The sequence below is a fragment of the Bombus vancouverensis genome, chromosome 11, assembly GCF_051014615.1.
Source record: "Bombus vancouverensis nearcticus chromosome 11, iyBomVanc1_principal, whole genome shotgun sequence".
In the NCBI taxonomy this organism is placed as follows: Eukaryota; Metazoa; Arthropoda; class Insecta; order Hymenoptera; family Apidae; genus Bombus; species Bombus vancouverensis.
The window spans coordinates 7,315,492-7,342,617 of NC_134921.1; the positions used below are offsets into that span (position 1 = coordinate 7,315,492).

At 37.4% G+C, this 27,126-nt stretch overlaps 4 protein-coding genes across 14 annotated transcripts in view; 2 read left to right on the forward strand and 2 right to left on the reverse strand.

The window, feature by feature from the left end:
- Window positions 1-12,378, forward strand: part of Piezo (piezo type mechanosensitive ion channel component) — a 29,034-nt gene extending 16,656 nt beyond the window's left edge. For 7 of the 11 annotated variants that reach the window (XM_076622919.1, XM_076622921.1, XM_076622923.1 and 4 more), the window contains 21 exons: window positions 47-489; window positions 621-1,026; window positions 2,834-2,896; window positions 3,305-3,450; window positions 4,033-4,209; window positions 5,555-5,851; window positions 5,940-6,016; window positions 6,392-6,466; window positions 7,140-7,416; window positions 7,504-7,667; window positions 7,738-7,887; window positions 8,292-8,453; window positions 8,540-8,687; window positions 8,769-8,983; window positions 9,068-9,226; window positions 9,318-9,444; window positions 9,514-9,920; window positions 10,080-10,375; window positions 10,471-10,720; window positions 10,888-11,115; window positions 11,199-12,378. In XM_076622919.1, the coding sequence (XP_076479034.1) occupies window positions 47-489; window positions 621-1,026; window positions 2,834-2,896; window positions 3,305-3,450; window positions 4,033-4,209; window positions 5,555-5,851; window positions 5,940-6,016; window positions 6,392-6,466; window positions 7,140-7,416; window positions 7,504-7,667; window positions 7,738-7,887; window positions 8,292-8,453; window positions 8,540-8,687; window positions 8,769-8,983; window positions 9,068-9,226; window positions 9,318-9,444; window positions 9,514-9,920; window positions 10,080-10,375; window positions 10,471-10,720; window positions 10,888-11,115; window positions 11,199-11,313 (4,382 nt within the window). In that variant the 3' untranslated portion in view covers window positions 11,314-12,378. The remainder of the gene's footprint in view (window positions 1-46; window positions 490-620; window positions 1,027-2,833; window positions 2,897-3,304; window positions 3,451-4,032; window positions 4,210-5,554; window positions 5,852-5,939; window positions 6,017-6,391; window positions 6,467-7,139; window positions 7,417-7,503; window positions 7,668-7,737; window positions 7,888-8,291; window positions 8,454-8,539; window positions 8,688-8,768; window positions 8,984-9,067; window positions 9,227-9,317; window positions 9,445-9,513; window positions 9,921-10,079; window positions 10,376-10,470; window positions 10,721-10,887; window positions 11,116-11,198) is intronic. The other 4 variants (XM_076622920.1, XM_076622924.1, XM_076622928.1 and 1 more) reach the window with 4 other exon arrangements.
- Window positions 12,379-12,434: 56 nt separating this feature from the next.
- Window positions 12,435-14,762, reverse strand: LOC117153215 (uncharacterized). The gene has a single exon (XM_033327030.2). The coding sequence runs from the start codon at window positions 14,295-14,297 to the stop codon at window positions 13,383-13,385; it is 915 nt and encodes a 304-aa protein (XP_033182921.1). The 5' UTR covers window positions 14,298-14,762; the 3' UTR covers window positions 12,435-13,382.
- A 110-nt stretch (window positions 14,763-14,872) lies between these two features.
- On the forward strand, window positions 14,873-16,754 carry LOC117153214 (venom serine carboxypeptidase). The gene is made up of 2 exons (XM_033327029.2): window positions 14,873-15,341; window positions 15,478-16,754. Exons 1-2 carry the CDS (start codon window positions 15,057-15,059, stop codon window positions 16,597-16,599), a joined length of 1,407 nt encoding a protein of 468 aa, XP_033182920.1. The 5' UTR covers window positions 14,873-15,056; the 3' UTR covers window positions 16,600-16,754.
- Ppt2 (palmitoyl-protein thioesterase 2) lies at window positions 16,740-18,391 on the reverse strand. Its single transcript, XM_033327031.2, has 4 exons — window positions 18,042-18,391; window positions 17,666-17,915; window positions 17,479-17,597; window positions 16,740-17,414 (listed from the first exon to the last, which is right to left on the reverse strand). The coding sequence occupies exons 1-4, from the start codon at window positions 18,189-18,191 to the stop codon at window positions 17,061-17,063; spliced, it is 873 nt and encodes a 290-aa protein (XP_033182922.1). The 5' UTR covers window positions 18,192-18,391; the 3' UTR covers window positions 16,740-17,060.
- Window positions 18,392-27,126: the final 8,735 nt, after the last annotated feature.

Genomic DNA, 27,126 nt, shown 5'->3' on the forward strand with positions numbered 1-27,126 from the left:
ATTAATATAAAATATCAAACTTTGATCTTTTTTTATTTTAATTCAGGTGATTTTATTCTGCTAATGATGGTCGTCAGACAAAGTCTCGTCTTCCAAATCGAAGAAAGAAGCACAGCGACTAACAGAGAATTTCCAGCTGGTCATAATTATTCCGTCTACGAAAATATGGAGAAACCAAATTTCGTCAATCCTGTGAAAGATTACGTGTCACATATCCACTGTTGGTTAGACATAATTAAACGAGGCGTATTAATAAGTCTCATGTGGGTCACTTTGTCGATCATGTTCCTGGCTGGAACAGAAAGGACCAATCTCTTCTCGTTGGGTTATTTAATTGGCGCATTCGTGTTCCTCTGGCAAGGAAGTGACTTTTACTTGAGACCAGTGAAAACCATCTTAAAATGGTGGAATCTTCTAATCGGTTACAATGTGGTCGTCATATTTTCCAAGGCTTTGCTTCAGGGTGTAGGTTGCGTGCTGATAGAACAGGTAATTTGAAACATTTACCACTAAAATCACCGACCTGACGTGTAAAATATATAATACAAGAAGAATATGAAGCTTTTGTCTTCCTTATTAACATTAATCATAACTCTAACGAATAAAATATTGAATTTTAGCTGCAAGTGTTAGCATGTCCACTGATTCAGCTATTCGGTATAACTTGTCTAAGAAAATTCCGAAGTTCAGTGAGCGACATAGTTCTTGAAAAATTGGATTGCGAGGTGCCACAAGAAGATATCGGCATGGTCTGGGATGGTCTATGCTTTGGTTTCCTGTTACTCCAGAAACGACTGTTCAAGAGTTATTACTTCTTCCATATAGTAGATGAAACGAAAGCTATGAGCATCCTAGCGTCTAGAGGGGCGGAGTTATTAGAAGAACTGCACCAGAAGCGCATCGAAATTCAAGAAAACGTTGAGAAGAACGTGTTGCAGAAGTTGAAGTTTAAAATGGATAAAATCAAAGCTAACCAGAGAAAAATACAAGGACCTAGTTACAGGGAACCGCAGATACACGCAGTTGGTGAGAATTATTTCAACATTTGAAGTATAAAATGGTCAGGTTGACAGGACGAAACGACGTCGTCGATAAATAATTTTCCAATATCAGACTAACTTTCTGTTCCTCATCCTTACCTTTCTGTTCCTAAATCCTCAATGTTATACTTTCATGTACCTTTACCTGGTAACCTGAACCCATATCTCAACTCGGGGTTTCTTTGTTCCCTACTAACAGCAACCTGTAGTTCTTCCATCTTACCAATCCACATGTATTCTATAAAATTAACGAAAAGTAGCTAAAAACTAGACCACAATGTCTAGTTCTTTCATCCTTCCAACGTATGTCGTGTATTCCACAGTATTTAGTAGGAAGTAGCATAAATCTAAATCTCAACGTAGAATTCTACTACCTTACCGATCTATGCAGGTGCATATCATAATATTTAACAAGAAACAGTCTAAATCTAAACTTCAACGAAGGCTTCTTCTACTCTACCAACCTACGTGTACTCTACAGTAATTAAGAAATAATAGCTTAAACTTAAACCTCAACGTAGGTAAACTTAGAGACTATTCGCAGGCTAATGTCTCTATATTTGATTCTCTATATTTGATGCACGCGAAAAAGAAGGGGCAGCGCCTCTGGCAAGGTCTTCCAGCGTAAGCTCGTGCGGTCACACCCCTCCTCAGGGTTATCAGACACCGATCGACGAGGACGAGGATGAGCCAGCCCCGTTGACACCGCGAGCTGCGTCTCTCTTGCAGGCGCCTACACCAAATTCCGCTGTGATGACAGTGAGCCTCGAGGGTTACCTCGAACCGACCCGTATTTCCTTCGGTTCTCCACCGAGTAGCGAGTTGAATCCACGTGGTCCATCGCCCGACGAGACGTTTCCAGTGTTCTCGCCGCCGCCATACGACAGAGGACCACGGGATCGATCGTTGACCTCGTCGATCCGACATCGTCGACAGTCCAGCTTCATCGGACCACCATGGATGAATGGATTACAAACACCAAGACAGTCCATCGTCTCGAGCACATCTCGCTCCCCGCTATCTCATCACACATGTAACGACACAACGGGAACAAGATCACCGTCGTCGATCTGCTACGATGTCCTGTACATATGCTTCCGCGACAGCACCTCTAGATCATCTATGAAGCACTGATCTTTCTTTCGTTTCGTTACTATTGATGGTTCTAGAGGATTTTTAGGGTATCTTCCGGTTTGAGTCTTTTGATTTTTGTGCCGAGCATTGTCGTGTCGAAATGTAAAAATTAGAATGACCGAAGTTTTGTTGGTTTCTCAGTAGATCTTGTTTCGGTATTGGTTTTTTAAATGTGTAGATATTTGATTGATGTCGTCGTCGGAACATTTTCATTTCCGTTCCTTTTGTTGTTTTAAGAGAACTTTCTTTGGTCTTCGTTAGATGTCGTATTATATTTGGATCTGATTGAATGTACATAGTTAAACATACTATATTCGTATAACTAATATCGATGATTAGATCGTCTCGTATATGTTCCTTCGGCATCAACCCTGCTTTGACATTCGAACATCACGTTCTCCTCATTCATCACTTTCGTAATTAATTTTACCTCTCTTATAGGGAGAAGTATTAATTCAGATCCAAAAATCCATTTGATTTCTTGACAGATCGTTCTGCATCCTGTTGATCCTGCTGACCAAGGACTCCAGAACTCGAGCGTAATCGACATGTAATATACATGTATATTGTTGTAAGATAGATCTCTAGCCTGTGCCGACGACTTTCTCATCGTTTTCAGTTTTTTATCTATACCTTTTTGTGTCTTTTCTTTGTATTAGATACTCTCTATCCAGGAACACGGCCGTTGTACAGAGTTCGCGCCCCAAAGACCAACAGACAGGGTAAATGAAAATTATCTTTCATTTTTTTTTTCTCTTTCCGCAGCTTATCTAGACTTTGTCCTACCAACTGACGTGTCCACATCCTGACTAACTATCCTTCTGCTTTTACAGAACCCCTCGCTGTACATATACGTAATTTGTTTCTGTGTATCACGAAATTCTAATATGTATAGCGAACCAAAGATGGTGGCGGGTGTCCTGTGTGATTGTACTAATACTTTTTCTAACTTTAATAGATGTTATACTGTTTTCTAAAATGTTAGTCTGAGCCTCATAGAGTAACATCGTCCGAAAGCACAACTCTTAAGTTAAGTGAAATATCGTGCATGGCTTTAGCACAGTATAGTGTAAGTGACAATGGTTGGTTCTTCTATCAGTGTTTAAGAAAAATTCGTTTTGTTTGATCAGCTGTCAGATCAGGCGATTACTACATGTTCGACGACCTGGACGACGACGACGTGACCGATCTGATCCCGGACACTGAATCCGAAAAACAAGAAGCGGAGAAACGTCACGAAGTTGAAAAACGCGGCAGAAGAATGACCATTTCCGAGGTATGTTAGCTGCTTCCTAAATTGCGAATGAAAATTTTGAACGATACGTTTTGGAGGGTTACGAATCTCTGGTTTGTCTGCTATGAACTTTCGATTTGAAGCAAAAGTTTGACTAATCGAAGAACGCTTGATCCACTGAGAAATTCCGCGAAACGACCCAGCATATTTTTATCATCGAAAAGGCCGATTCAGTTTTTAATTTCACATCATAGTTTTCAATTTGATTTCGTGCTTCAGTTAACTTTGTTAACCTAGTCATTGTTCGGTTAACTGAGTTAACTTTCAATCGAATTCACAGTTCGTTCCTCAACGAATCTATCAGATGGATCATGGGATCATGGCCAAAGGTTGACTTGATCTCCGTGTGTGCGTAAAGTCCTCGCATTATTCTATCGATCTACCACTGGCCCAAACCCCCTTTCAACCCTTTTGCAATGATCACCCCCACCCATTTTTCACGAATGTTCTCTAATCCTTGGCCCGTCGAGGAGTCATCAGACAGCAGACAACAAGTACAACGCAAACAAAAGGCAATTGGTAACGCATGGAAAGAAATGATTCAAAAGTGTGGTCCCCTTGCAGCTGATGAACACGCTGATTAAGACAGACATTGAGATCGCGACACACGTCGCCATGTACGGAGGGACTGAAAAGGACGCGCTGAGACTACGTCGTCGGAGTGTGCCTTTAACAAGGAAGAAATCATCTATGTCGTATCTCAGTGCACGTTCCGAGACCGACACTGCAGTGGCCACCGATGTGAGACCCCCTTAAAAGGCTGCATGTCACTGCTACAGGCTCTCTTTTTCTCTTACCTGCCCACCATTTTTCCTCCTTCATTCTTATCGTTTATTTTTCTTTTGTTTCTCTTTTTGTCCTTTTCAAATTCTATATATACGCTCTCTTCAATCTTAACGTCATTTTAGCCTTTCTATCTAATTCTTCTCCTAGTTTTCTTTCTTTCATTCCTGTAATAATATCGTTATATAATTGTACTCTAATAAATTGTCGATTACCAGTGTCATCTTTGATATTATCTGCAAATAATTCTCAGCTTTCGTTGTATCTTTTATTATATTTTTATATCGTTTACTTCTGTCCGTCTTTCTCTTATCCTTTTGTTTCTCGTCATATTTATTCATTAATTTCTTTGTTACATCGGACTCAAACACGTTCGTATCACCTATTGAAGTGTGTTGGAAATTTATTAATAGCCAACTGTGCAAAACTCACACTTTTAACAATTTTTAACAAGTACATACACTAGACAGAATCACACATAGCCACACACAGCAAACCACGAATGATAGTGGTACTAATGAATTTTACAACATTTATACATATATTCGCTAGTTATTACAGTGCTTCGACGTTAATTCTTCCTTTCTTTTCGCATCTTACAGCTTTGTAATAAAAGAAAAAATGAAACACATGTGACGGAAGCGGTGACGTTCCACTCACGTCGATTCACCTTTTTTTTTTCTTTTGTTTTTTATGTCATTCCTTTTAAATGTTGTAGTCGCAGGAGGCTCCTCGTCGTTGGTACATATCTGCCGCTCGATACTTAGCTTAATTTGTTTTCATTATGTTTACAGCGTAGCACCGTAATCTCACGCTTTTAATACCATAACAATAATTTTTGATATCGATTAATTGCATACGCAGAATTTGATTCAGACAAAACGCCACCAACGACCCATTAAATTTTTTTTATCTAGAATAGTCCATTAATTAATTTAATAAAAATTATTTATTATAATTTCAAACGGTTTACTTAAAGCTCATCATAATACCATAAATATCTCAATTTCATTAAACTTCACGACATTGTAGAATTTACATGGAAAAATAAATAATGACAAACCTCCGTTTTATAAATATCGTATGAAAAAAAAAACGGAATTGGGAAATGTAATTTGACTAAAAGAATTGCAAATGAAATGTTAATACAACGTTGGCCCTTAGAGGGTCAAACACAGTTACTAAATAACTACCGCTGTCGATAAACTTATGGTGTAATTGTCTTCAAATTCCACGTACCAGAAACTGCCAGAAATAATAAACCAAACTAATAACACAAACGATAATTTGTTATTTAAATTAGGCCGCTGACAAAACAAGTCTCGCGTCGGCGGATACGGAAACCGGTGAAAAAGATGCGGCCGCGGCAGAACGTGATAAAACACCAGTGCCAACAGACGACGAATATGGAGAAGATAAACCAGATGAAAAGGAGGAGACACAGGAGGATGAGCAAAAAGTATCAATTGCTACGTACTTCAAATTCATTATAGTGATGATTAATAGCACCCTGACGTCGATGACCAAATACTTGAACAGATTTTCGCGTGACTATAGATACATTCGCAAGGTTTTAACGAAAGAAAAGAAAGTATTAAAGGTACGTGATGGAACGAGTAAAAAATTTGCAACAGAAATTGGATCGATAATGTTGGAGATTCTTTTTCTTGGCATCGTTTAATTTATAGACAAAACCAGATTTCCGGATGGGAATGCGATTAGGAATCACTCAAATATGGCAGCCAATTCCTCTGATGAAACAAGGGTAAGATTTTCATCATAGATAACTATTGTAACTGATTGTAACTAAAAAAACGTTCTTACCTCTTTGGCTTCCTACATTATCTGCTCGTAAACGCTTAACTGTACAGATACAGTATCGTAGAATAACCAGAACCGCGATTTCGAAGAGATTGAGAATGTCTTTAAAGATTTAGTTCGTTTTAGGTAGTAAATCCTTTGGTGGTATCCCACGTCGACACTTTAGAGCTTTAGTAGTATTGTGCTTGTCCCAAGTACTTGCTTCTCCTTCTTAGAATTATTCAAAGTCCTTTCGAAAAGAAGTAGTCTATATTTACCCTTGCTATTAGGCCAGTCCTTATAGTAGAAGCTAGAGTAGTAAATGTGCTCGCTCTGACAGATCGACTAATGGAAATGCCGAGGAATCTTACGATGCTGGCGAGGGACCTACCCAACCACGACCGCAGGAAGAAAGGTAAGATTCTGTAGAAAATGCTTATTTTTCGTAGACGTTGTCTAAAGTATATCTTCATTAAATAAAATACAATTCAATTTAATTCAATTAGATTAAATTAAATATTTTGTATTTCCCTTGGAAATAGAGGTCTCTGGCAGTTTAAATCAAATTAAATTGAAATTCCCGAATCTCCTATCCGCATTTATGTTAATGTAAAGAAATAATTTGAAGTAAACGTAGACAGAGAGGAGTGTTATTTTTGCTAGGAAAAGCAGCTCGTTGATGGTCCCTCATATCCGAATTTTGGCACCGAGTTTGGAGCGAGGATTGGACATATCCTCCTCCAGGTATCGAGACTACTTTGTAAAATCGATAAATGTTCTTTCACTTCGTTGTTAAACGCACCTTCTGCACGTTGATCTTTGCAAGCAGCATGTACATTATAATTTTTTCTGGTCCCTTTAAACATTATTCTGTAGACATGAATATCGTAATTGTATAAATATTTACATTTACAGAAAAAGATGTACCTATCAACTTTCGTTCAGTTCTATTTTACAGGTGTTCGAGCTTTCGGTGTGCTTTTCGTATCAATGTTTTGCAGAAGAAAAAAAACTTCCTTCTGCCTATTTATGTTAGATCATATGGTGGAATTTCTTAATGCTATTAATGAAAACTGTTATTTATACAGCTCACTATTCTCCGAAATCTCACCTGTCCAACACGATGACGAAGGTGGTGCACTGTCTGAAGTCGATCAACCACCGATAATCCAATTATTGGCATCTATTTGGTTTGGAATCCTGGCACATTCGTGTTTACTTTGTTACTTCATGGTGTTCCTTCATCAGATTAAAAATGCATCCGTCCTTTCCACGCCTTTGCCTCTCATGGTATTCTGCTGGGGTTCGTTAACCATTCCACGACCCTCGAAAACATTTTGGATAACGTTGATCGCGTACACCGAGGTAAAATATAAAATTCTTCGGACAGATTAATAATTTTTTCAGAAAAAACAAAAAGTTTCTTAGCTGATTAAAGGTAAATTTTTTTAGGCAATTGTGATAGTAAAATGCATTTTCCAATTAGAAGTATTGCCCTGGAATCGAGATGCTGCACCGAATAATCCTCTATTTACTCCTAGAATTATGGGGGTTGAACGCAAACATAATTATGCTTTGTGGGATCTATTGTTGCTTCTCATGGTGTTCTTTCATAGGTAAATCGAAGCATAAATTTCATAAGAATATTTTTTCATCGTAAAAATTAAACAAAAATCCTATTTTTAGATTTATGCTGAAATCATTAGGGCAATGGACGTCCCCATCCCTAAAACCAAGAAAAATTATTCCTTCCACTTTAACTGTAGTTCCGGCCAAGCCTCCACCGCCAGAAAATAGAGGTCAAGGAGAATCTGTATCGCTACAAGAAGAAGAAGGGTATGTCAATTTCTTAATTTTCATTGATTTATATACGTTTCTAATATTATTGTATAATGTATAATTAATATACAGGGTGGTTGGTAACTGGTGATACAAGCGGAAAGGGGGTGATTCTACGCGAAAAAAGAAGTCGAAAATATAGAATAAAAATTTTTCGTTTGAGGCTTTGTTTTCGAGAAAATCGACTTTGAATTTTCGCTCGGTACGCGTGCACTTTATCGCGTCTCGTTATAACGGATCTCACTGTAGATCGTTGTCTCGACGGAAAAATTAAAAAAAAAAAATTTTTTATTCTATATTTTCAACTTCTTTTTTCTCGTAGAATCACCCCCTTTCCGCTTGTACCACCAGTTACCAACCACCCTGTATAATTGCTAATATTAATATTCTACTATTTACAGCAGTAGTACCGTAAGAACACCTAAAGGAGCAACTTTGAATCTTCGCGCAGCAGGGGAGGGTGAAAATGCGCAAACCACAAATGAATATGAAAAATTAGTGGCCGTTCAAGGAGAAGAAATCAGTCCCACGAACGAAGAGTTCAATAAAGCCATGAATATGACGTAAGCCTATATATGTAGCTATTTTAATACGATGTTATATGAGGTAGTCTCTTAAAATTGATTTAAACACAATGATTTGTTTCCAGCGTAAATAAATACAAAGAACCAATGAAAGATTTCTTCCAAAAAATTCTTAGTCCAGTTAGCAAAGAAAAGACGAACGTATATGCATATATGTTCCTGTGTGATTTCTTTAATTTCTTGCTACTCATTTTTGGATTTTCTGCATTTGGGGTAAGCATCCCTATATTTTCTAACAAGTAATGTCATGTACCTTCAAGATAATTTCTAACAATAATTTTTGTCAATTTTTAGACACAACAAGGTGACGGTGGTGTTACAGCCTATTTACAAGAAAATCGAGTTCCGATGCCGTTCTTACTGATGTTACTGCTACAGTTTGCATTGATAGTTATCGATAGAGCCTTGTTCTTAAAAAAATCAATCGTAGGCAAACTAATTTTCCATTACTTTCTTATATTTGGCGTTCACATTTGGATGTTTTTCATATTGCCAAGCGTTACCGAACGGTACGATGGATTTTTTCATCATAGAGAAGTTTCAATTCGAATATTTAACGTCTTCTTAATTTAAATTGTCAAATATAATCACAGACAATTCAATGAGAGGCTTCCACCGCAAATTTGGTACATGGTCAAGTGCTTCTACCTCTTGTTAGCGGCTTATCAATTAAGACAAGGCTATCCGACACGAATACTTGGCAACTTCCTTTGCAAGAAATACAGCATTGTCAACTATGTCTTATTCAAAGTGTTAGAATATATTCTATCTATCGAAATTAAAACTAATATAATAATTTAAAATGTTAATATTATTAATAACTGATGTGTAAATTTTCCACAGATTCATGTTAGTCCCATTCTTATTCGAATTAAGGGCAGTAATGGACTGGATCTGGACGGACACTTCCATGACGATAATGGATTGGTTCAAAATGGAAGATATTTTCGCCAATATTTATCAAATCAAGGTATATCGCTCTACATATTTTACATACATTTGTATATAAATTACAAATAAATATATGTGTGAATTGTAGTGTATGCGAGGCGTAGAAACGGATTTCCCTCAGCCACGAGGTGTAAAGAAGCAACAAATGAGCAAGTACTTAGTCGGTGGTGGTGCTCTCTTCTTCATGATTGGATTAATATGGTTCCCCTTGCTCTTATTCGCACTTGGTGGCACAGTTGGTGTCTCTAATCTACCCTACGATGTTTCAATGAAAATTAGAATTGGTCCTTATGAACCAATTTACTCTATGTCAGCGCAAAGTAGCTCTATCATCGAATACGACGAAACTGATTTCACGAGATTTTCGAATTTGTACGCGAGAGATAGACCTGCGGTCACTTTCCTGGAGAACTATATACATTCTGATGTCGCTGCCGTGAGATTGAGTGGGTTCTCTCGAAAATTATGGAGTATATCTCCGCCAGACTTAGATAGGTACGATTAAAGTTATTTTAGTCCTACTACGTTCCTGAATTCGTATCAACTCCAATTTTTGTATTACTAAAAAATTTTCTGAGTTTGAAAAGGATATAAAAGAATCACTTTTTATATACTTGTTGACATCTGTAACTTTATATAATTATTTTATGACAGACTGATAACAGAACTAGAAGATAATAGCACAACCGTGGTCATACACGTAGAGTGGACAGTGTCTCGAAAAACGGACGCGAAAGATGCCAGTGGGATAACGACACAAGTGAGAGATATAAAATTGCCACCGTATGAAAACAATGAATTTAATCCTGTGAGAAGAACATTAGCTAATATGCTCTCTAGCAATGATTCAACCGTGCATAATGGTACTATCACGTTGCAATATGCGTTTCCCAAGTTTTTGAAAGTGACTGGTCGAACCACTGACGTCGTTCCACAATTAATGCGAATGCGTAAGTGTCATATGACAGAGAAAGATATCTATGAAATGAAGATAGAACGTAATGTCATTGAACTTATGTGTGAAATTAATCTCCATAATCTGCAGCGAAATGGCTTGATGACAATGTAGAGGAAGAGGATGAGAATCATCTGTACAGGGATGTTAGTCTTCATTTATCTACCGACGCAGATTGTTGCGCTCGTCAGAAATGGTGGATCGTTAAAGAAGTTTGCAATGATACTTTATACGATCAGCTATTAAAGAGAGTGCCCTTAAATGACTGCAAGTACATCATGATGTTCTTGTTCAATGATAAAACGTTCCCCGAGGGGTTGAGTTTTATCAGTGGATTTGGGTACGTTTTTGAAATTATCTAATGCTATCATTATGCTAGGTCTACACTGTTATTCGTGAGATCCAGTATGGATACAATACTAATTCTCTTCACGAACAGTTTTCGTCAGTGTGAATTTTCTTTTTTTTTATTTATAAGAATTTATTTTTTCTCGTATATGTCTACAGAATCTTAGGTTTGTACACTACCGCGGTGATAGTCATAAGTCAAATGATGAGAAAAATAGTCAGTGACATGGCGCCAAAGATTATGTTCGATGACTTACCCTACGTCGATAGAATACTAAGATTATGCTTAGATATTTATTTGGTCCGTGAAAGTGGAGAATTGTGTCTCGAGGAAGACTTGTTCGCCAAATTAATATTCCTCTACAGATCACCGGAGACGTTGATCAGGTTGCTGTTGCATTACATCACCATCATAAGTATCATATTAGATTTAAAGAATCTAGCGTGACAACTAAATCGCATTTTTTCAGATGGACAAGGCCACCCGAAGAAGGGGAGAGAACTGACAATGAAGATCAAGATGATGTAGACGAGGATGTTGTGGCGCCAAGAGGGGAATCTCGAGATGTTTCTCGCAGAGAATAAATTTTATCGAACGTTTCTGAGGATAAACTCCAAACCTAAACAATATTAGTGAGAATATTGTGAAATTGTCAAAACGGCTAGAATTAATGATAAAACTAGACTAGAGTTAACTTTTGTTGGATCAAAGACTAAGATTTTATTAATTATGCGAAACGGAATTTGTTAAAGAAAGGATTTTTTCGAAATATATTACCGGTAATCTTGCGTAATGAAGACAATAGTTGGCGCACTTATCAAGACGTGACATAAAGAATGCGAATGATTAAAAAAATTAAAAAAACTCAGGAATTTAGTACAATTATGTTTGTTGTTAGGAAACTGATTAACGAAGAGATCGTTCCTATAAAGATGTACATATATCTACGGAAATAACGCAAAGCGAAAAAGAAAATGATATTAATCATAATAGGGAAAGTTAACGAGAAGACCTGAGAAATTTAAAGAAGTCCGAGGATACATTATGCAGTAGAATTATTTATTTCCGAATCGTGTTTTTAAGTAAGGTTATACTAATTTTTATTTAAATATTTATCGATAAAGAACTCGCTTGATCATAATCAAAGGTATGAAGGATATTGTGATCGTGAGATGTTGTCAGTAACATGATTTTGAGATAAGTGCTTTATAGAATTAAGCGTCTAAAGATAAATTTGTTGTACCATATACGATACATATGCTTTTATCTCTAATTTATTAGAATTTATGCATAAACCGAAGTAGCCGCATTTAAAATTGCATTTTCATAGGTAAGAATGTAAACCCCTTCTTAAAAAATTAATATCTTCAAAACTGCCGATAGCAAGATCTTTCGTTCCTTTTTATACGTTTTTCTAATCGTCGATTCATTCAGATATTACTGAATAAAATTATCTGGTGATTTTGCCAAAACCTCGAACGCGTTTTATACATTACACATATTTAACCGAAGATCTTGACTCCATAATAATTATCATTGCTTGTAAATATGCATTGTACAACATGCATCCTTATTGAAACATTGTATCATGTCGCCTTAATATGCCTTTTAAAAGAATCTTCGAATATATGTAAATTGTTTCAAACGAATATGCTATGATTTTATTTCTTGAATTTCTACTCTAAAAATTAAGAAATCACACAAATTCAATTATAAAGTAGTTTATTAGGCATTTTCTTACAAACAAAGATCTATCATGTTTTGTTTCTTTTTCTTTTTAGTTCAATAAATATATCAACTTCAAATCAACGCGGAATAAATCACACATATTACGACGCGTATGTAGTAAATGGGACTCAGACTCTTTAAACTAGATAACACATTGTTAGCTTTAAACTTTGTTACGAAAAAAAAAATTATTAGTAAAAACATTAGAAAATGTGTGGTCTCGTAATTTCAACGCACGTGTCATGGCTTTCCACACGCAACAATATGGAAAACATCGCGCACGCGTTGGTGTGTGTGTAGCTAAAACATTTACAGAATCTTATACTCTGATAATTAGCAGCCATTGGTATTAAAAGGAAAATTGTAAAGTATTTATAAAAATAAGTGCGGAATTTCCACCTACTTTCATCACACGTAAATATAATCATTATATCAACTATGATCATTTTACGAAATATACAGAATAGTACAATTTTATTTAATATTCTTAGTTTACATTATAAAAGTGTCTGATCGAGCAGACACGCTTATCTATAAGGAAAATGTGAGAAAAATTGTGGGAAAATCCATCAATTTTACTGCATATCTTTCCTTAGATAAGTTAAATGAACTGACAAGGAGATTGGACTGAAAGAGAAAACTATAAAAGAATACGGAGATTATTATGAATCATCATTTATAATCAACGATTACCGGCATTATCGATCGTATATGCACGTTTGTTATTGAACTTGCGGAATACCTTTTCTAAAGCTTGGTATGTTTTATATTTTTTACTCTCGCTTATTTTTTAAAATTAGTCACTTTATATGTTCACACATTGTAACAACAGCTGGTAATCATCAAAGTTCAACAGCAACATGGAATGGATACCTCATTATCAACATATTCTAAGTACTTAGTATTAGAATACTGTACACTTTTGCTATTGTTTACATAATTCCTTGCATTTTAATTTGAGTGCAATATTTTCCTGTTTCAGAAATTCAAATTCCTTTAATTTCTTCTGTAGCTCCTCGTTTCTTCTTTGTAAAATAACAATATCCTCTTGTAATCTTTCATTCTGTTCAATTAGGCTTTTTACTCTGTTGGAATCTTTGCTAGGATGCATTTCATTGATTATGTCATCTGTTTGGCACAGTAGGTGTTTAATAAGATTTGCTTGAGAATTAAAGTGCAGCTCTTGCATAGCTCTCAAAATCTTTGTGCTCTCCTGTTTTGTGGATATACTCACAATGTCCTTGATGGCATTAAGCAATGCAACAGGATCAGTTTCTTTGGATTCTACTTTTCTAAGATCATAGGCTTTTGTTTTGTCTTTTGCGACTTCTACCTGGGAAGTTCCCTCTTTTGAGGAATCAGATGGTCTGTTGTTTTCCTTAACAGATACATCTGCAGCCTGAGTATTTTCCTTACAATTTCCTGAACGTCGCGTTTTATCCTTCATAATCACTTTGCTTTCAGAAATTTTTGCTCTTGATTCCTTAATCTTTACTTTAGTATCATCTTTAACTACTTGTTCTTTTCCATCGCTTTTTACCTTATTTTCAATCGGTTTCAACTTACTTTCAACAGACTTCTCTTTCTTTTCAGATATTCTTACTTTCATTTGTTGTTTTCTTGTGTCTTGGTCAGGCAACTTTTTTAAATCTTTCATATTTGGTTCTCTAGTAGTACATTGCTTTGTAATATGTAGATTTTCTCCTTTGCCTTGCAGTGTATGTTGCAAAGGAGAGGATGTTACATTCCTTGTTGTTACATGCCGATCCACTGGATAAGCATTTACAGTTTTAACATCATTAGACAATAATTCTAAGTCTTCTAGGAAAGAATCATTCATACTTCTGTAGTTTCTTTTACTTCAACAACAAATAAAGTAATACTTTTGTGTATATACAGATATAACAGTGTTAGGAACTATTTTGGATTAATCCCTCAAATTCATTAATTACAAAAAAATTTTCTTGGAGTTCTCAATCATAGCAAGCATGAGAAAATATCACGAAATGTATCACAAAAGGTCGAAGACTTCGATATGATTTTGCACCATTTAATTGGAAGAAGCGTACAAGTTTATTTACAATGTCATCATTATTTGTAACATGTTGCATTCAGACTTAAAAATAGTAACAGTTCTATATTAACCTTCGATCGTATTACAGAACACAAAGGCAATTCAAATTAACGTGTATTGGTACAGTCAGCTGATGCGTTAATATTCTCAAACGCCATCTGCATAAACGTTAATAGTTTCAAGTAGCTCGAATTATATGCTTAGTGCAGATAGTAGCCATTTCATTATTTCTTATTCAATTTTGGATAATAGTTAGATTAAGAGAAATTCTTGAATATTCTTCTTAAATCTAATTCCATATATAAGTGCAAAATATGCTTAATTCAAAATTTAATATATTTTCGGAATTCGTAGATATATCCCTACTCTTTGAATGGATTACGTGATAGTAATATCTCCTATGTTGGTAATATTATGGCGCCGGTATATAAAGATGTACTGTGCGTCGAAATTGCATTTCTATCACGTTCGGCTGCTGTTCGAAGGTCGTGTTTAGGATAGTTGTGATTAATCAGATAGGACACGATGGAAAAATTTGTGTTACTTGTACAAATATTATTCATTGTTTCATTCGCAAGAGGATTTACAAATATTTATCCCAAGCCAAAGGATTATCCGCTTCGCAATGAGGAAGATTGTGGTGCACCTCTTTTCCTGACACCACTTATTGAAAGCGGTAAAGTAGATGAGGCCCGTAGTAAAGCTGCTGTACAACATAAAGATATGAACGATGTCAGTAGCTATTCTGGTTATTTAACTGTTAACAAACAATACAATTCGAACATGTTCTTTTGGTTCTTTCCGGCCTTGGTAAGTAATTTAATATTTTGAATTTTGTGAATAAAAATATTTGTAACTTTTAGTGGTTGAGATTCTGATTATGCATAACTTTCAAATAATAAATAAGAAAATGTATCTAAGAAATACAAGATAGGATTTTTTTTAGCATAATCCAAAGACTGCTCCTGTAGTATTATGGCTACAAGGTGGCCCTGGAGCCACGTCCTTGTATGGCTTATTCTTGGAAAACGGCCCATTCATAGTTACTGAAAATAAAACTCTTGAAATGCGTGAATACTCTTGGAACAAGTGTCATAATTTGCTTTACATTGATAATCCAGTTGGCACTGGATTTAGTTTTACTGAGAATGAAAAAGGCTATGCTACTAATGAAACAGATGTGGGAAGGGATGTGCATACTGCCTTAGTCCAATTCTTTAAGTTATTCCCAGAACTTCAGACCAATGACTTTTATGTCACTGGTGAATCGTACGGAGGAAAATATGTACCGGCTGTATCTCATGCTATTAAAGATTATAATATCAAGGCACAGACAAAAATAAACTTAAAAGGTTTAGCAATTGGAAATGGATTGACTGATCCATTGAATCAGTTGGAATATGGAGATTATTTGTATCAAATAGGTTTAGTTGATTTAAATGGCAGAAATCAAATCCATACATATGAAAAAAAGGGTAAAGATTTAATAAAGAAGGGGAAATATATAGAAGCCTTTAATTTGTTTGACGAACTTATTGATGGTGATTTAAGTAAAAAACCTTCGTTGTTTAAAAATTTAACTGGTTTCGACTATTACTTTAATTTTTTGCATAATCAGGACCCAAGTAATGATTCCGATTATATGCTACAATGGCTTCAAACAGCAGATATTAGAAAAACCATACATGTTGGCAATTTAACATTCAATATTGAATCTACAAAAGTAGAAGAATATTTGAAGGGGGATATTATGCAGTCTATGGCAGTTCTAGTAGAAGATCTTGTTCAACATTATAGAGTTCTTATATACAATGGACAACTTGATATTATTGTGGCATATCCTTTGACGGAAAACTATATCCAAAACTTAAAATGGCCTGGAGCAGAGAAGTACAAAACAGCACAGAGAAAAGCATGGTATGTTGGAACTGAACTTGCTGGGTATTCAAAGACCGTTAATAACTTGACAGAGGTCTTAGTAAGAAATGCTGGACACATGGTTCCTTCTGATCAGCCAAAATGGGCTCTTGATCTCATCACTCGTTTTACACACCATAAAAGTTTCTGAGTAATTTAATTAATTATCTTATCAATGATATAAGATAATTTACACCCTGCCTATATTTACTACATAGAATACCACTTGTAGATTTAAATTAATAATAAGGTTCTTAATGAATCTTGATGATATTTAATGAAAATAAATCCTTTTGTATTGAAAAACGTAGTAAACATTTATTAATGAAAAAGAATGTATATACACATTTATTATTGAACTGCCTCAATAAATAATTCTTCCTGATTGTAGTTATAAGGTACTAAATATTTTTTGTGTTGAAACATTACAAATATATTTATTACACGTTCGTCTTTGGAAAATTATCTTCATGTGGAAAATTATGTAAAAGGATGAGATTCACATGATAAATATAATGGGTACACTTAATATCGTTTAGAGATCTTCGATCTTTGGAATTTCCTTTATGTTATGTAGTAAAAATTAATTATCTAATGTACGATAAGATTACATTAATCTAAGTATGGCAGTAAAAAATCATCTACTATAGATACGTTTTTATGCCACTCATAATGGGGGACATTTGGAACTGTGATAAGAACAAGTCTTCCGCTTTCATCTAATGTTTTCAGTCCAATTAAATCATCCTTATAAATACGTCGATCACGCATATCTATCACAGTTTCGTTAACGTCGTAGTATCCGAAATGGCTACTTTGCCACGGGGTAATAACACCATCCTCAGGTCCTCCAACAAGCACCATACGTTCTAATTTGGTGAGACCTTGTTTGTACATTAACATTTTCGTCGAATTTTTCTCATTGTTCACGTATGGAAGAAATGTACTATATTTGTAATACAATTCCTGTAAAAAAAGGGTAAAATACAATTTACTGAACTACTAACGAGTCACTTATATATATACTAACTTGATGATGGGGGTCATTCCAATAGTTCCCAATACTGGTGTGTTGCCCGATTTTTGAATAGAATAATTCATAGGCAGTTTGGCATACCAAATTAGGAAAGAATAAATGCAAAAATTGAGCTGCAAGAGAATACGCAATTTGAAACGGTAATTTCTTTGTCTTTCTTCATGACACTGAGGTCACCTACTTCCGTATTGTCCAGCTTGTGGTGAGCTTAAGGAAATGAAATTTCTAACGTTGTGATCGGGAAACCTTTGCAGTATCGTTCTAGCTAATAAACCACCCTGACTGTAACCGACTAAATTTATTCCCTCGGGAAATGCAGCGCCCACAGACATAACGTCCATGCCTATTTCTTCCACTTGATGCCACATTGATTCCAGACTGCTCCATCCAGCGTATCTTGGAGTATTATAAATCTGTGTCCCTGGATGCATCTAAAATTAATAATCGTTTTAAGCACATTGGAAAATCATTTTTACTCGAAATCATATTTACCGCTAAATTTATATAGACGCGACATCTACAACTTTCTTTGTTTTGTATTTGATTTATGTACTTACTTCTTGGATTCTGTTACTAATAAGTTCCATGCTGTCGCTTCCAGTGAGCACTCCATGGATAACGACCACGGCATGATAACATTCAATGCCATTATTGAAAAGAGATAAAAATAAAATAACAATAAAGCTACTATAATATACGGTAGCCATTAGTGACAGATGAGTGACGCTAGATACGTACTGCCAAGAATATCATATCATATTCACTTCAGATCCGTTTTCCATCGAAACGATAAGATTTTGAGATAACCAGAAGCAACTGATGCTTATTCGGGATCGTACCTTTTGATTGGATCAGAACTTTTCTTACCATTGGTCCGTCACTTTATTGAGGTAGCGGCTATATAATCGATTTTACGAGCGACGCGTCGCGACGCCTCTTGTAAAGAAAGAAGTGCAACATCTGTGCTCCGTTGAGGACGAAGGAATTTCATTTATCGACGATGGTTCTTATGTTTTCATGAATGGCGAAAGCAAAGATTAGAGTTAATTTCTGTACCCTAAAAGTTCATAATCAGTGCAAATGTTATCACTAAACATTCTTTGTTTCTTGAAAAAACTAATTTTTTATTGCTTTCTTTTTATTCGAATTTAGATTCGAAGATGGTACTTGAAATAAATTCTGATTGTGAGTGAAGTTTATTATCACCACCGAATGATGATGGAGGTGTAACAACCGGTGATCAACTTTGATCGATAGACCAGAGTCAATGACAGTGAAAGGAATTCAATTGCATTCTGAAATAACGTATTACAGAATGTGGCCCCTAATCCTTTTGCAGCTGTATGGAAGGTTGCTGGGCACGTGACATTTCCCGTGCTTCCACCATATATCACCGTGGTCTGACATCACCCTTAGTTGGCATACGAAACTCATGCCTTAGAGGATGAACGCCTGCCGCATTGTTTCGGCCAACGTCATTCTCGATTATCACGCTTTCACTTCGCAAAGAGACCTTTGTCACCATCGAAGAACATCGTAGCAATTTTGCGAAGCAAACCTACATCTCTTCAGGGATTCTCTAATACATTCATACCGATTTGCTAAATTATATACCAACGTCATGAAGAAAACAAGAAATGAATAAGATAGCATACCATGACTATATTTTAGAACTTTTAGATTTTTATTATTAAGCTAGTACTTGCTTATTATGGAAATACAAGTATCTATAGTGAAAGGTAATAAAATGAGAAAGGGAGAGATATCCTCTTTGGCTTAAGAAATTAGAACGTTGTACAACAATTTAACCGGAAGGAATACTTGGAAATGAACCGTGCTTACGTATTTCTGATGTCGCACACTAGCACTAATCGAGTCCCCAGAAGCTTTGAAACTACCAACGTTTCTTTCTCTTGTTGAAGAGGGAATGAAACGAAGGGGAAAGAGAACGAGAAGAGAGGAAAGACGACCAATCCAATTCCACGCTCAAGCCCGACCATCGTGATGGCGGAGGGTGGCGAAAAAACGCAGCCACGCCAGAGCGCAAGGCGAGCGTAGGTCTCGGAGCTTTTTTGCGTTTAATCAAGGATATTCGCGGTCGGCTGACTCGCTATTTTAGTCCACCAAGTGCTAACCGAACCGCGCAACCACCAGCGGCGACTATATCGCAGGAAGTGGATGAAGGAATCTCCGTCCTTTGACCTTTCAGGCACGCTCCTATTTATCTTCTATAATTCGACATGCATTTCCTGTTATTTTTTTTATGAAGCCATTTAGAAATTATGAAATACTTCGATATCCCTAAAATTAGAGGAAATAGATATAATTAAAATGTCTTTTACACAGTGGAAATTTTATACGAGTTTAAATGTTCTTTAGTAAAGAATTAGAATACTTTTCGTATTTCGATAAAAGGATTACAGAGATTATCGTATTATGTGGGATATTATTTAATGAAAATACGTTTGATGACGAATCGCTGCGCGGAGCATTGAAACATTTCAAGAAGTTGCACCATCTCTGCAATGATAATTCATACGCGTTCGTCTGCACGTGAAGGTAGTAATTCAGCTTCCGGTTTTGTAAATTCAAATGTAGACAACGATGCACGACGAACGAACAGTGCCACCGGTAATATTTGCAAAAATATGCAGGGACTGCCGCATAGTGGTTATGTTTTTCATCTCTATGCTGTCTTTATTCAGTTATGAAGATAAAAAGGACTAACAAAATAACGTTCTTCATTCTCCACTATACAAAAAACAAAAATGAAAGAAGGCACCATAAAACGCATGACTTTCTATTCATTCTTTTCTTAAACAAAATGTTAAATCAAATGATTTAGAGAGAGTCGATAAGAACGTGTGATTAAAATCGTTCGATTTTTGTTACGTACCGTTCAATTTTCGACTGAACGTTTTTCTTTCAGTAGTCGCCAAGAGGAATCATAGATCCTCTTCATCCAAGAATCGACTCGAGAGTCTGTTTAAGGCCACCCTCTGGCTCAGTAAGTACAGAGGCGGGAGAGAAGACGAAGTGGGTGGTACGGTGTCGGAGGAACGGCCGGGAGATTAGCGTTAATTACAGAGTTGAGCCGTTCCGGGGTTGGGACGGGTGCGAGGTATTTGTCACTCGGCACCGCTCTCGACTCCTGTTCCTCGTTCTGAATATTAATAACCCCGCGCCATCCTTCGCCACCCCCTCTTTCGTTCCGCCCTCTCCTCCTCTCACCTCTCGTTTTACGACATCCGATGAATTGCGCGGCAGGCAACGCTACTCATTATGCTGACTGCTTGATTTCATCACCGTCACCGTTACGAAAAATTAATTGTTCCTTGATCGGGGAGAATAAAGATCAGCTTGCAGATTTTGATCAATTTCCAACGTCTGCCGTTCTTTTATAAATACAGTTGGCAGACAGAATTTTCCTTCTATTTCCTTGTAATAATATATTGTTCGTATTATTGGAAACTGTTCACCCAAGACAGTCTCCTCCCTTCTGTCACGGCGTTTTCCAAAAATTGAAGGATGGTACCATCGACTCTACGGGTTAGCCCCTTCCACGTAACACGTCGATCAATCGATATCATCTTCTCTCGTCCTTTCTGCGGTTGGTCCCTCGATGGCGGTCCCATTCCCGCGCAAAACGTTCAGATATTCAAAGTCGGGGAATAGTTTATTCATGGCCGGCTCGGAGAACTTAGAAAGATATTGGAAGCGGCCCAGGAGAGGGTAAAAGATAGAAAAAGAGGCGGCGGAAGGTGGAAAAACTGAGCAAAGAAGCGAGAGAAGATGAGAGAGAGGAGACGATATTGGTCGGACGGAAGTGTCCCCTCGGGGAAACGAGAAAACGGGAGGAGCGTCGTCTCTTCCCCGATCCGATAAAGCGAAAGAGGGACCCCCTTGTGGCACGACCACCACTCCTACGCGTTGACCCACGTGACAGCGAGCCCGCCAATAAAATTCAAATAAACTCCACTGTGCATACTAAATTATCACATCTTCCATTACCCGACCGCGTGCTCATCCCCAAACAGCTTCCACCCGGTCCCGGGGAAACGTTTCAGCGTCGTGTCGAAATTCCAATATTTTCGACTTTCAGCCAAGATGGGAAATAGCTCGTAATACGTCTCGAAGAGAACAGAATATCGATTTCAAAACGTTATAACCGATTTAATACCGAAGAAAATGCGTTAAGTCCACCAGAGGGCTTATCGTTTGCACCGAGATATCCCGTTTAATTGATTGCTCGTCGACCAGAACTTAATCTGTTTTGTTGGTCTGGTCGACAGAAAACTGGTAGATTTGCGGATCGACAAAGTCTTTCGAGTTTTAAAGAAGATTAAAAAGGATGAACATTCGATTATACGTAGTGTATCGCGTCAAGACGTAACGCCATCGTAATGTCATTAATCCGATGTTGGATACTCGCCGAGAAAACGGGAATGACTCGTCCAAGGGAGTGCAACGACGCTGACGAAGGGACGCTGAGGTCAGGTGGTCTTTCCCAGGAACGCCCCAGATTTCAACATTACTCAAGCAGGATCAACCTGCCAGGAAGAAGGCCATTGTTCGCTTTTCCGCTGTTGAGTTTCCTTCCACATCGCCGATACAACATCCGCGATCGTTCGACCATTCAAACGCATGACATTTTTTTTCTTCAGTTCGTATGAAACACTATCGAACATTTCGAACAAAAAAGTAAACATTCTTCGAGATTTTTCTAAGTGTATTGCAAATGTCTACAGTGGAAAATTTAATCCGTCGAGTAAAACGTCGAACTTTCGCCAGGAAGTGTATATCGCAGTAATTTCCTGGATTTTTGCCGCGAAAGAATAAACGCATTAAATGCGCACGGGAATTAACCAAACGAAGTTTCCACTGTGTAAAACAATTAGTAACTTAGCTGTGCCTTTATTCTCCCTATCAGCTTGTCTACGCCCCGACTATTAGTATAATCGCTAGAGGCTACGACCCTTAGCTGCTACCCTCGAGCGATTCACTTTAATTCTTAGCAAGTTAGAGTCATTCCCTCCCCTCCCATCTACGATCTTGCGCGACTTTGCGTTTTGTTCGGTTTTCTCTGGAATTCTCGGAACCTCTCGAACCAACCATTAAACTGCATCAAATGTATTTTATTACCTTTCGGAGGAATCTTGATAGCAAAAAATTGTCTGCGCGTTTTATCCTCGTTACATTTTCCTCCTTTTTCTGCTTTTTGTACCAGTCAACCTTTTTTACCTTGGTTGTTACCTGAGATTTACTTTTTTATGCTAACTCTACAGAGATGCTATCAAAAAAGCACAAATTTATACATCGTAGTTCAGAGAATCGCATATCTTTTAATTTTCAATGCTTAAGAATTTATTTCAATTAATATTACAGTCCAAGAACACATGTAAATATTACAGTTTTTCCTAGGACAATTAGAACGACGATTTTCCGTTTTGTGTTTCGTCACGTTGAGAATAAATGTAGCGTTCAGCTGCGTGTCTAATTGATTTCGGCCCCAGTGTTGGGGCTGAGCTACGATCGCGTCGGGGGTGAGTTTCGGACGTCGAACCACCCCTTTGCATTATGGATGCACCTGATTTCACACTTGTTCGTTCGCACTGGCAAACTCCTCCGCCCCCATAACGTCTCTATCGATATAAACGGGCCGCAATTTGCTGGCCCATTGTAAACCGCCCCTTTCGCCTCGATTCATGGGTAATAAATCCTGGTTCCGGGATATATGGCAAATTTATGTTTGCGAAAGCTATGAGCGAAAGGATGGTACGGGCGTATCATCTACAATCTGTCGTAACCATCGTCGCAGATCTGCATATTTTTTTGGATATTTTAGGTTGAATTTAAAAATCATCTTCGTAAACATTGTTATTCGTATTATGCTTATCATTAGAGATTTTTAGATTTCTCTGTATTAAAATACTCTCTTTTAGTCACCAAGTGCCATAAAAATCAGAAAATCGATAGAAATAAACTTATCATATTTTTCCCATATGGTCTTCATATGCAAAAGTATATAAAATATCTAAAGTATAGTACTTGTTGCAATATTCAGTAAATGAAATAAATCTCTGTTTAGATCCCATTTTTCTAGTCACAAAATATGAATTTGCATAAATATAGTAGTAATTTGATTATCATATTTGTCAATAAATGAAGTTTACGATAATAATCACGGTTCCAAGAGACTTGATTTAGCAATTAGGTATCGTTTTGAACGTATTGTATTAACTGGACGTTCGAAATTGACCGTGTGACATGCTCGTAATCCATGCCACGTGTCATCAATGACGATAGGGCGTCGTTTTACACCCCTCGAATCTATCCACGTCTTTTCTGTTCCCGCAAAATCCACTTGAATAACTGGTTAGATCATCTATTCGTTCGTTACTAATCATTCAGTAGCAATTTGTTCAGTTGCCGAGATTAGAAAGCGACTTGAAAGCAATGCTAATTCATTCCGTCCTCGCTGCTTTCTAATTTGAGATTCACCCTCTTCGACCCCGTAGTTATTGCTCTATATACGCTTTATATCAGCATAATGAACATCGATCGGGTCATTTGAATTGCTTGTATCTAATTTTTTAAATTTGCGTTCGAAACAATCAGTATATGAAACGTATATTTCTTAAATTTATCCTGAAGTTTATGATATAATTGCGGTAAGAATTCATCTGTTCGTCATTTTTTCAAAACTTTTAATAGTTTATAAAATAATTAGTAAAAATTATGTATCTGTTTAACACCTTCAAACTTTGATCGTAAGATAACTGAAATTTTTCTAGAATATTTATTGTTATTCTGTAATTGTCTAAACAAAAAGACACAGTCGATGAATTTAGCTTCGAAAAGGAACGTACGACAAACACAAAGATGGAATAAAATATAGAATATCTATTAAGAATATTTCAACCATTGGTCGAAACCTCTCAGGCAAACGAAACCAAAGTAGATCGAGGCTTTGTATAGGCAGATACGCGAAAACGGTAAAAAGGACATCCGCAGTCTAACATATGGCTGGCGAAATTGCCGACGGGGTGGCGGTAACAATATTTACAGAAGGCTCGGCTAACTCCCCGGTGTTTTGTTAAGACTGCACACCGCACGCTGCCGCAGCCCCGAGGCAGGGGTGTCACTTTACCCCGATAATCCTCCGTAATACTCTTTAGCGATCCGTAATATTAAGTCTCACATCCAATTTCTATGGACTTACACCTTGTACGCGGCGATTACCATTTTGATTGCGACCTCCTCTGCCAAGTCTTCCTCTTAGCTTTGCACCTTTCAGCTATATCGCTTCAGTCATCTTTGAAATTCCAGGAAGAAAGATATTCTTCGAAAAGAAGAAAAATCCAACCTAAAATAATTTCACCCTATCATCTACGTATTTATTCTCAGAAAAATTCTACTACAGGTAATCAATTAACATCTGGATGACAGAAATAAATTACAAAGCGAACAGATCTCTAATAATTTACAGCACGAGCACCCTCCGCAAGGCTGGACAAAGTATACGCACGAATGTCCACTATGATCAACGAGTTTTCCGAATGTTACTCGTTGAAATGGCCGGGATTTTCGTTCGTGCCGTGGACGAGAATGCCCAGTGGAATCGCGTGTAATCGCCATACGCGGTGCACGCGTGCACGAAAATTGGGGTCGCGTTCTCCGTATGACTCGCGAAACACCGAATGCCAGGGGGTGGTTCTGCGTATTTGCTTTAGAACTCGACAATCACGTCGAGGGTGGTCCAAGCCTGGCAGACTGCGATCTGGATTACCGAGATCATAATCAGCCAATCACTGGCACGGTGCAGTAAGGTGTCAAATGTCAACTCCTGCGGGACGTGGATTGATTTCTTTCGTTGATCCGTTAGGGTTGATTCCGAGGTACCGGTGTATATTCGTCGACATTCGATTCTAATAAGATTCCGTTCGAAAGAGAACGGATAAATTGAATTTGTCTTGGTACGCTTGAAACTGTCACCGTTTGAGAACGAGGAAGTTCGACCTTCTAGACTGGTGAGCATTAACTCTGCGGAAGCGGATGCGGAGACAAAGTGGCTCAGCGAGTTACCATTATAGCGCCGCAATACCGAGCACGCCGAGAGTTGGTGGGCATAAAGGAAACATTCATGCACCTGCGAAATCTCTATTTACAGGAATGCATCTTATGCGGTGGAGAAACACGTACTATTATTTTATTAATTTCAACACTGCTATGGCCTTCGAATTTGTATCCTCCAGGCACTAGTAATAATTGCATTATGTCCAAAAGAGATACTTATTTCAAGGCGATTTTCAGCATAGAATTGTTTACTGAAAACAATTCTTCTATATTTTTCATAAACTTGAATAATTTTTCTAACGATAGAAAAATATAACTGGCTGGAAGTTGCTTTAAAGGATATAACAAAGTTAATACCAAAATGAGAGAATAGGTTCAATCAATGAGAACAATTCCTAGTCTCATATCATCTTAGAACGCTACTTATACTTCAAACATCAATTTCTACATAACGTCTTGTACTGTTTTTACGTATCAACAATCTTTTAATATTTGACGATTAAATTAACGGATCAAAGAAACTTGTAGAGATATAGCAGAATTAATATTAGTTTTAGTCAATGAAAAAACTTCTCCGTTTTATACCATCTTAGAAACGTCGAATATTTCATTGCTACTTATTACCATCTTGCTCTATTCATCATTCTACGGAAACGGTCTGCCACAGGTCAAATTCATCTGTCTTCCCAATCAGTCACAAAGTCTCATCAAGATCAATGCATCATTTTACGCTGTTCTCTCGTAAACTTCCAATTAACGCATAAAATTCTACCATCCACTACAAGGATCTCTGCACAGGATCCCTCCCTCCAGCAACTATTCTTTTCGTGAAAAAACTCGTTCATCCGGAGATGAAACGACAGAAGAAGGACCATCCGGCGAATGAACGCTTGGCGGAGGAAAGTACGCTTGAGATTTGCGTGAAGCGTGAATAGTAGAGGGCGTGGGAAACGGCGAACGCGGATAGTGTGGTGACTTGCGACCGGGTCCGGTAATTGTCGTAATTGTGCCGAGTGATTCACACATCAGGATCGGCGCTGCCGGACCGTCCGTGGTTGCTTGCGTGCTCGCGGCGTCACTCACACGATATTTCGCGCACGCACACGCGCTTGAGTAGCGGCGAGCGCGAGCGCATCTGCGCGGGATTTCGGAAACAATTGCCGACAATTCTCGCCACTTGACTCGCGGCCAGCGATTGACGTGAGAATCCGCTTAGACGGCTGTACAAACTTTGCTGCGGAGAGTATGAGGTCATCTTCATTAAATCGTTCTTCGCTTAATGACTGATCTAATTTTTTCTTTCTTTCCTCCTTCTACTGAACCAGTACGTGTACAAAAGTACATGAGGGACGAGAGAGAGGGAGAGAGAACACCATGCTCACCTTTTTTTTTCTCTTATCTTCGAGGAACAAGGCCCTTCGCCTTTCCTTCCCACGTTCTCGCCATTACATGCCAGCTAGATGCTTAATTACTGTATTCTCTGTCTAAATACCATTGTATCATTCTTGCCAGCGAAATCTACCAAACTCGATGAAGTATCCGATCGTTGTAGGAACTGTTACAATT

Coding starts and splice junctions, on each gene's coding strand:
- LOC117153215 (XM_033327030.2), bottom strand. CDS start 14,297: ATGAATGATTCTTTCCTAGAAGACTTAGAATTATTGTCTAATGATGTT.
- LOC117153214 (XM_033327029.2), top strand. CDS start 15,057: ATGGAAAAATTTGTGTTACTTGTACAAATATTATTCATTGTTTCATTC. Junction 15,342..15,477: donor TTTGGTTCTTTCCGGCCTTG/GTAAGTAATTTA, acceptor GATTTTTTTTAG/CATAATCCAAAGACTGCTCC.
- Ppt2 (XM_033327031.2), bottom strand. CDS start 18,191: ATGGCTACCGTATATTATAGTAGCTTTATTGTTATTTTATTTTTATCT. Junction 17,916..18,041: donor TTAGTAACAGAATCCAAGAA/GTAAGTACATAA, acceptor TATTAATTTTAG/ATGCATCCAGGGACACAGAT. Junction 17,598..17,665: donor ACAAGCTGGACAATACGGAA/GTAGGTGACCTC, acceptor ATTCTCTTGCAG/CTCAATTTTTGCATTTATTC.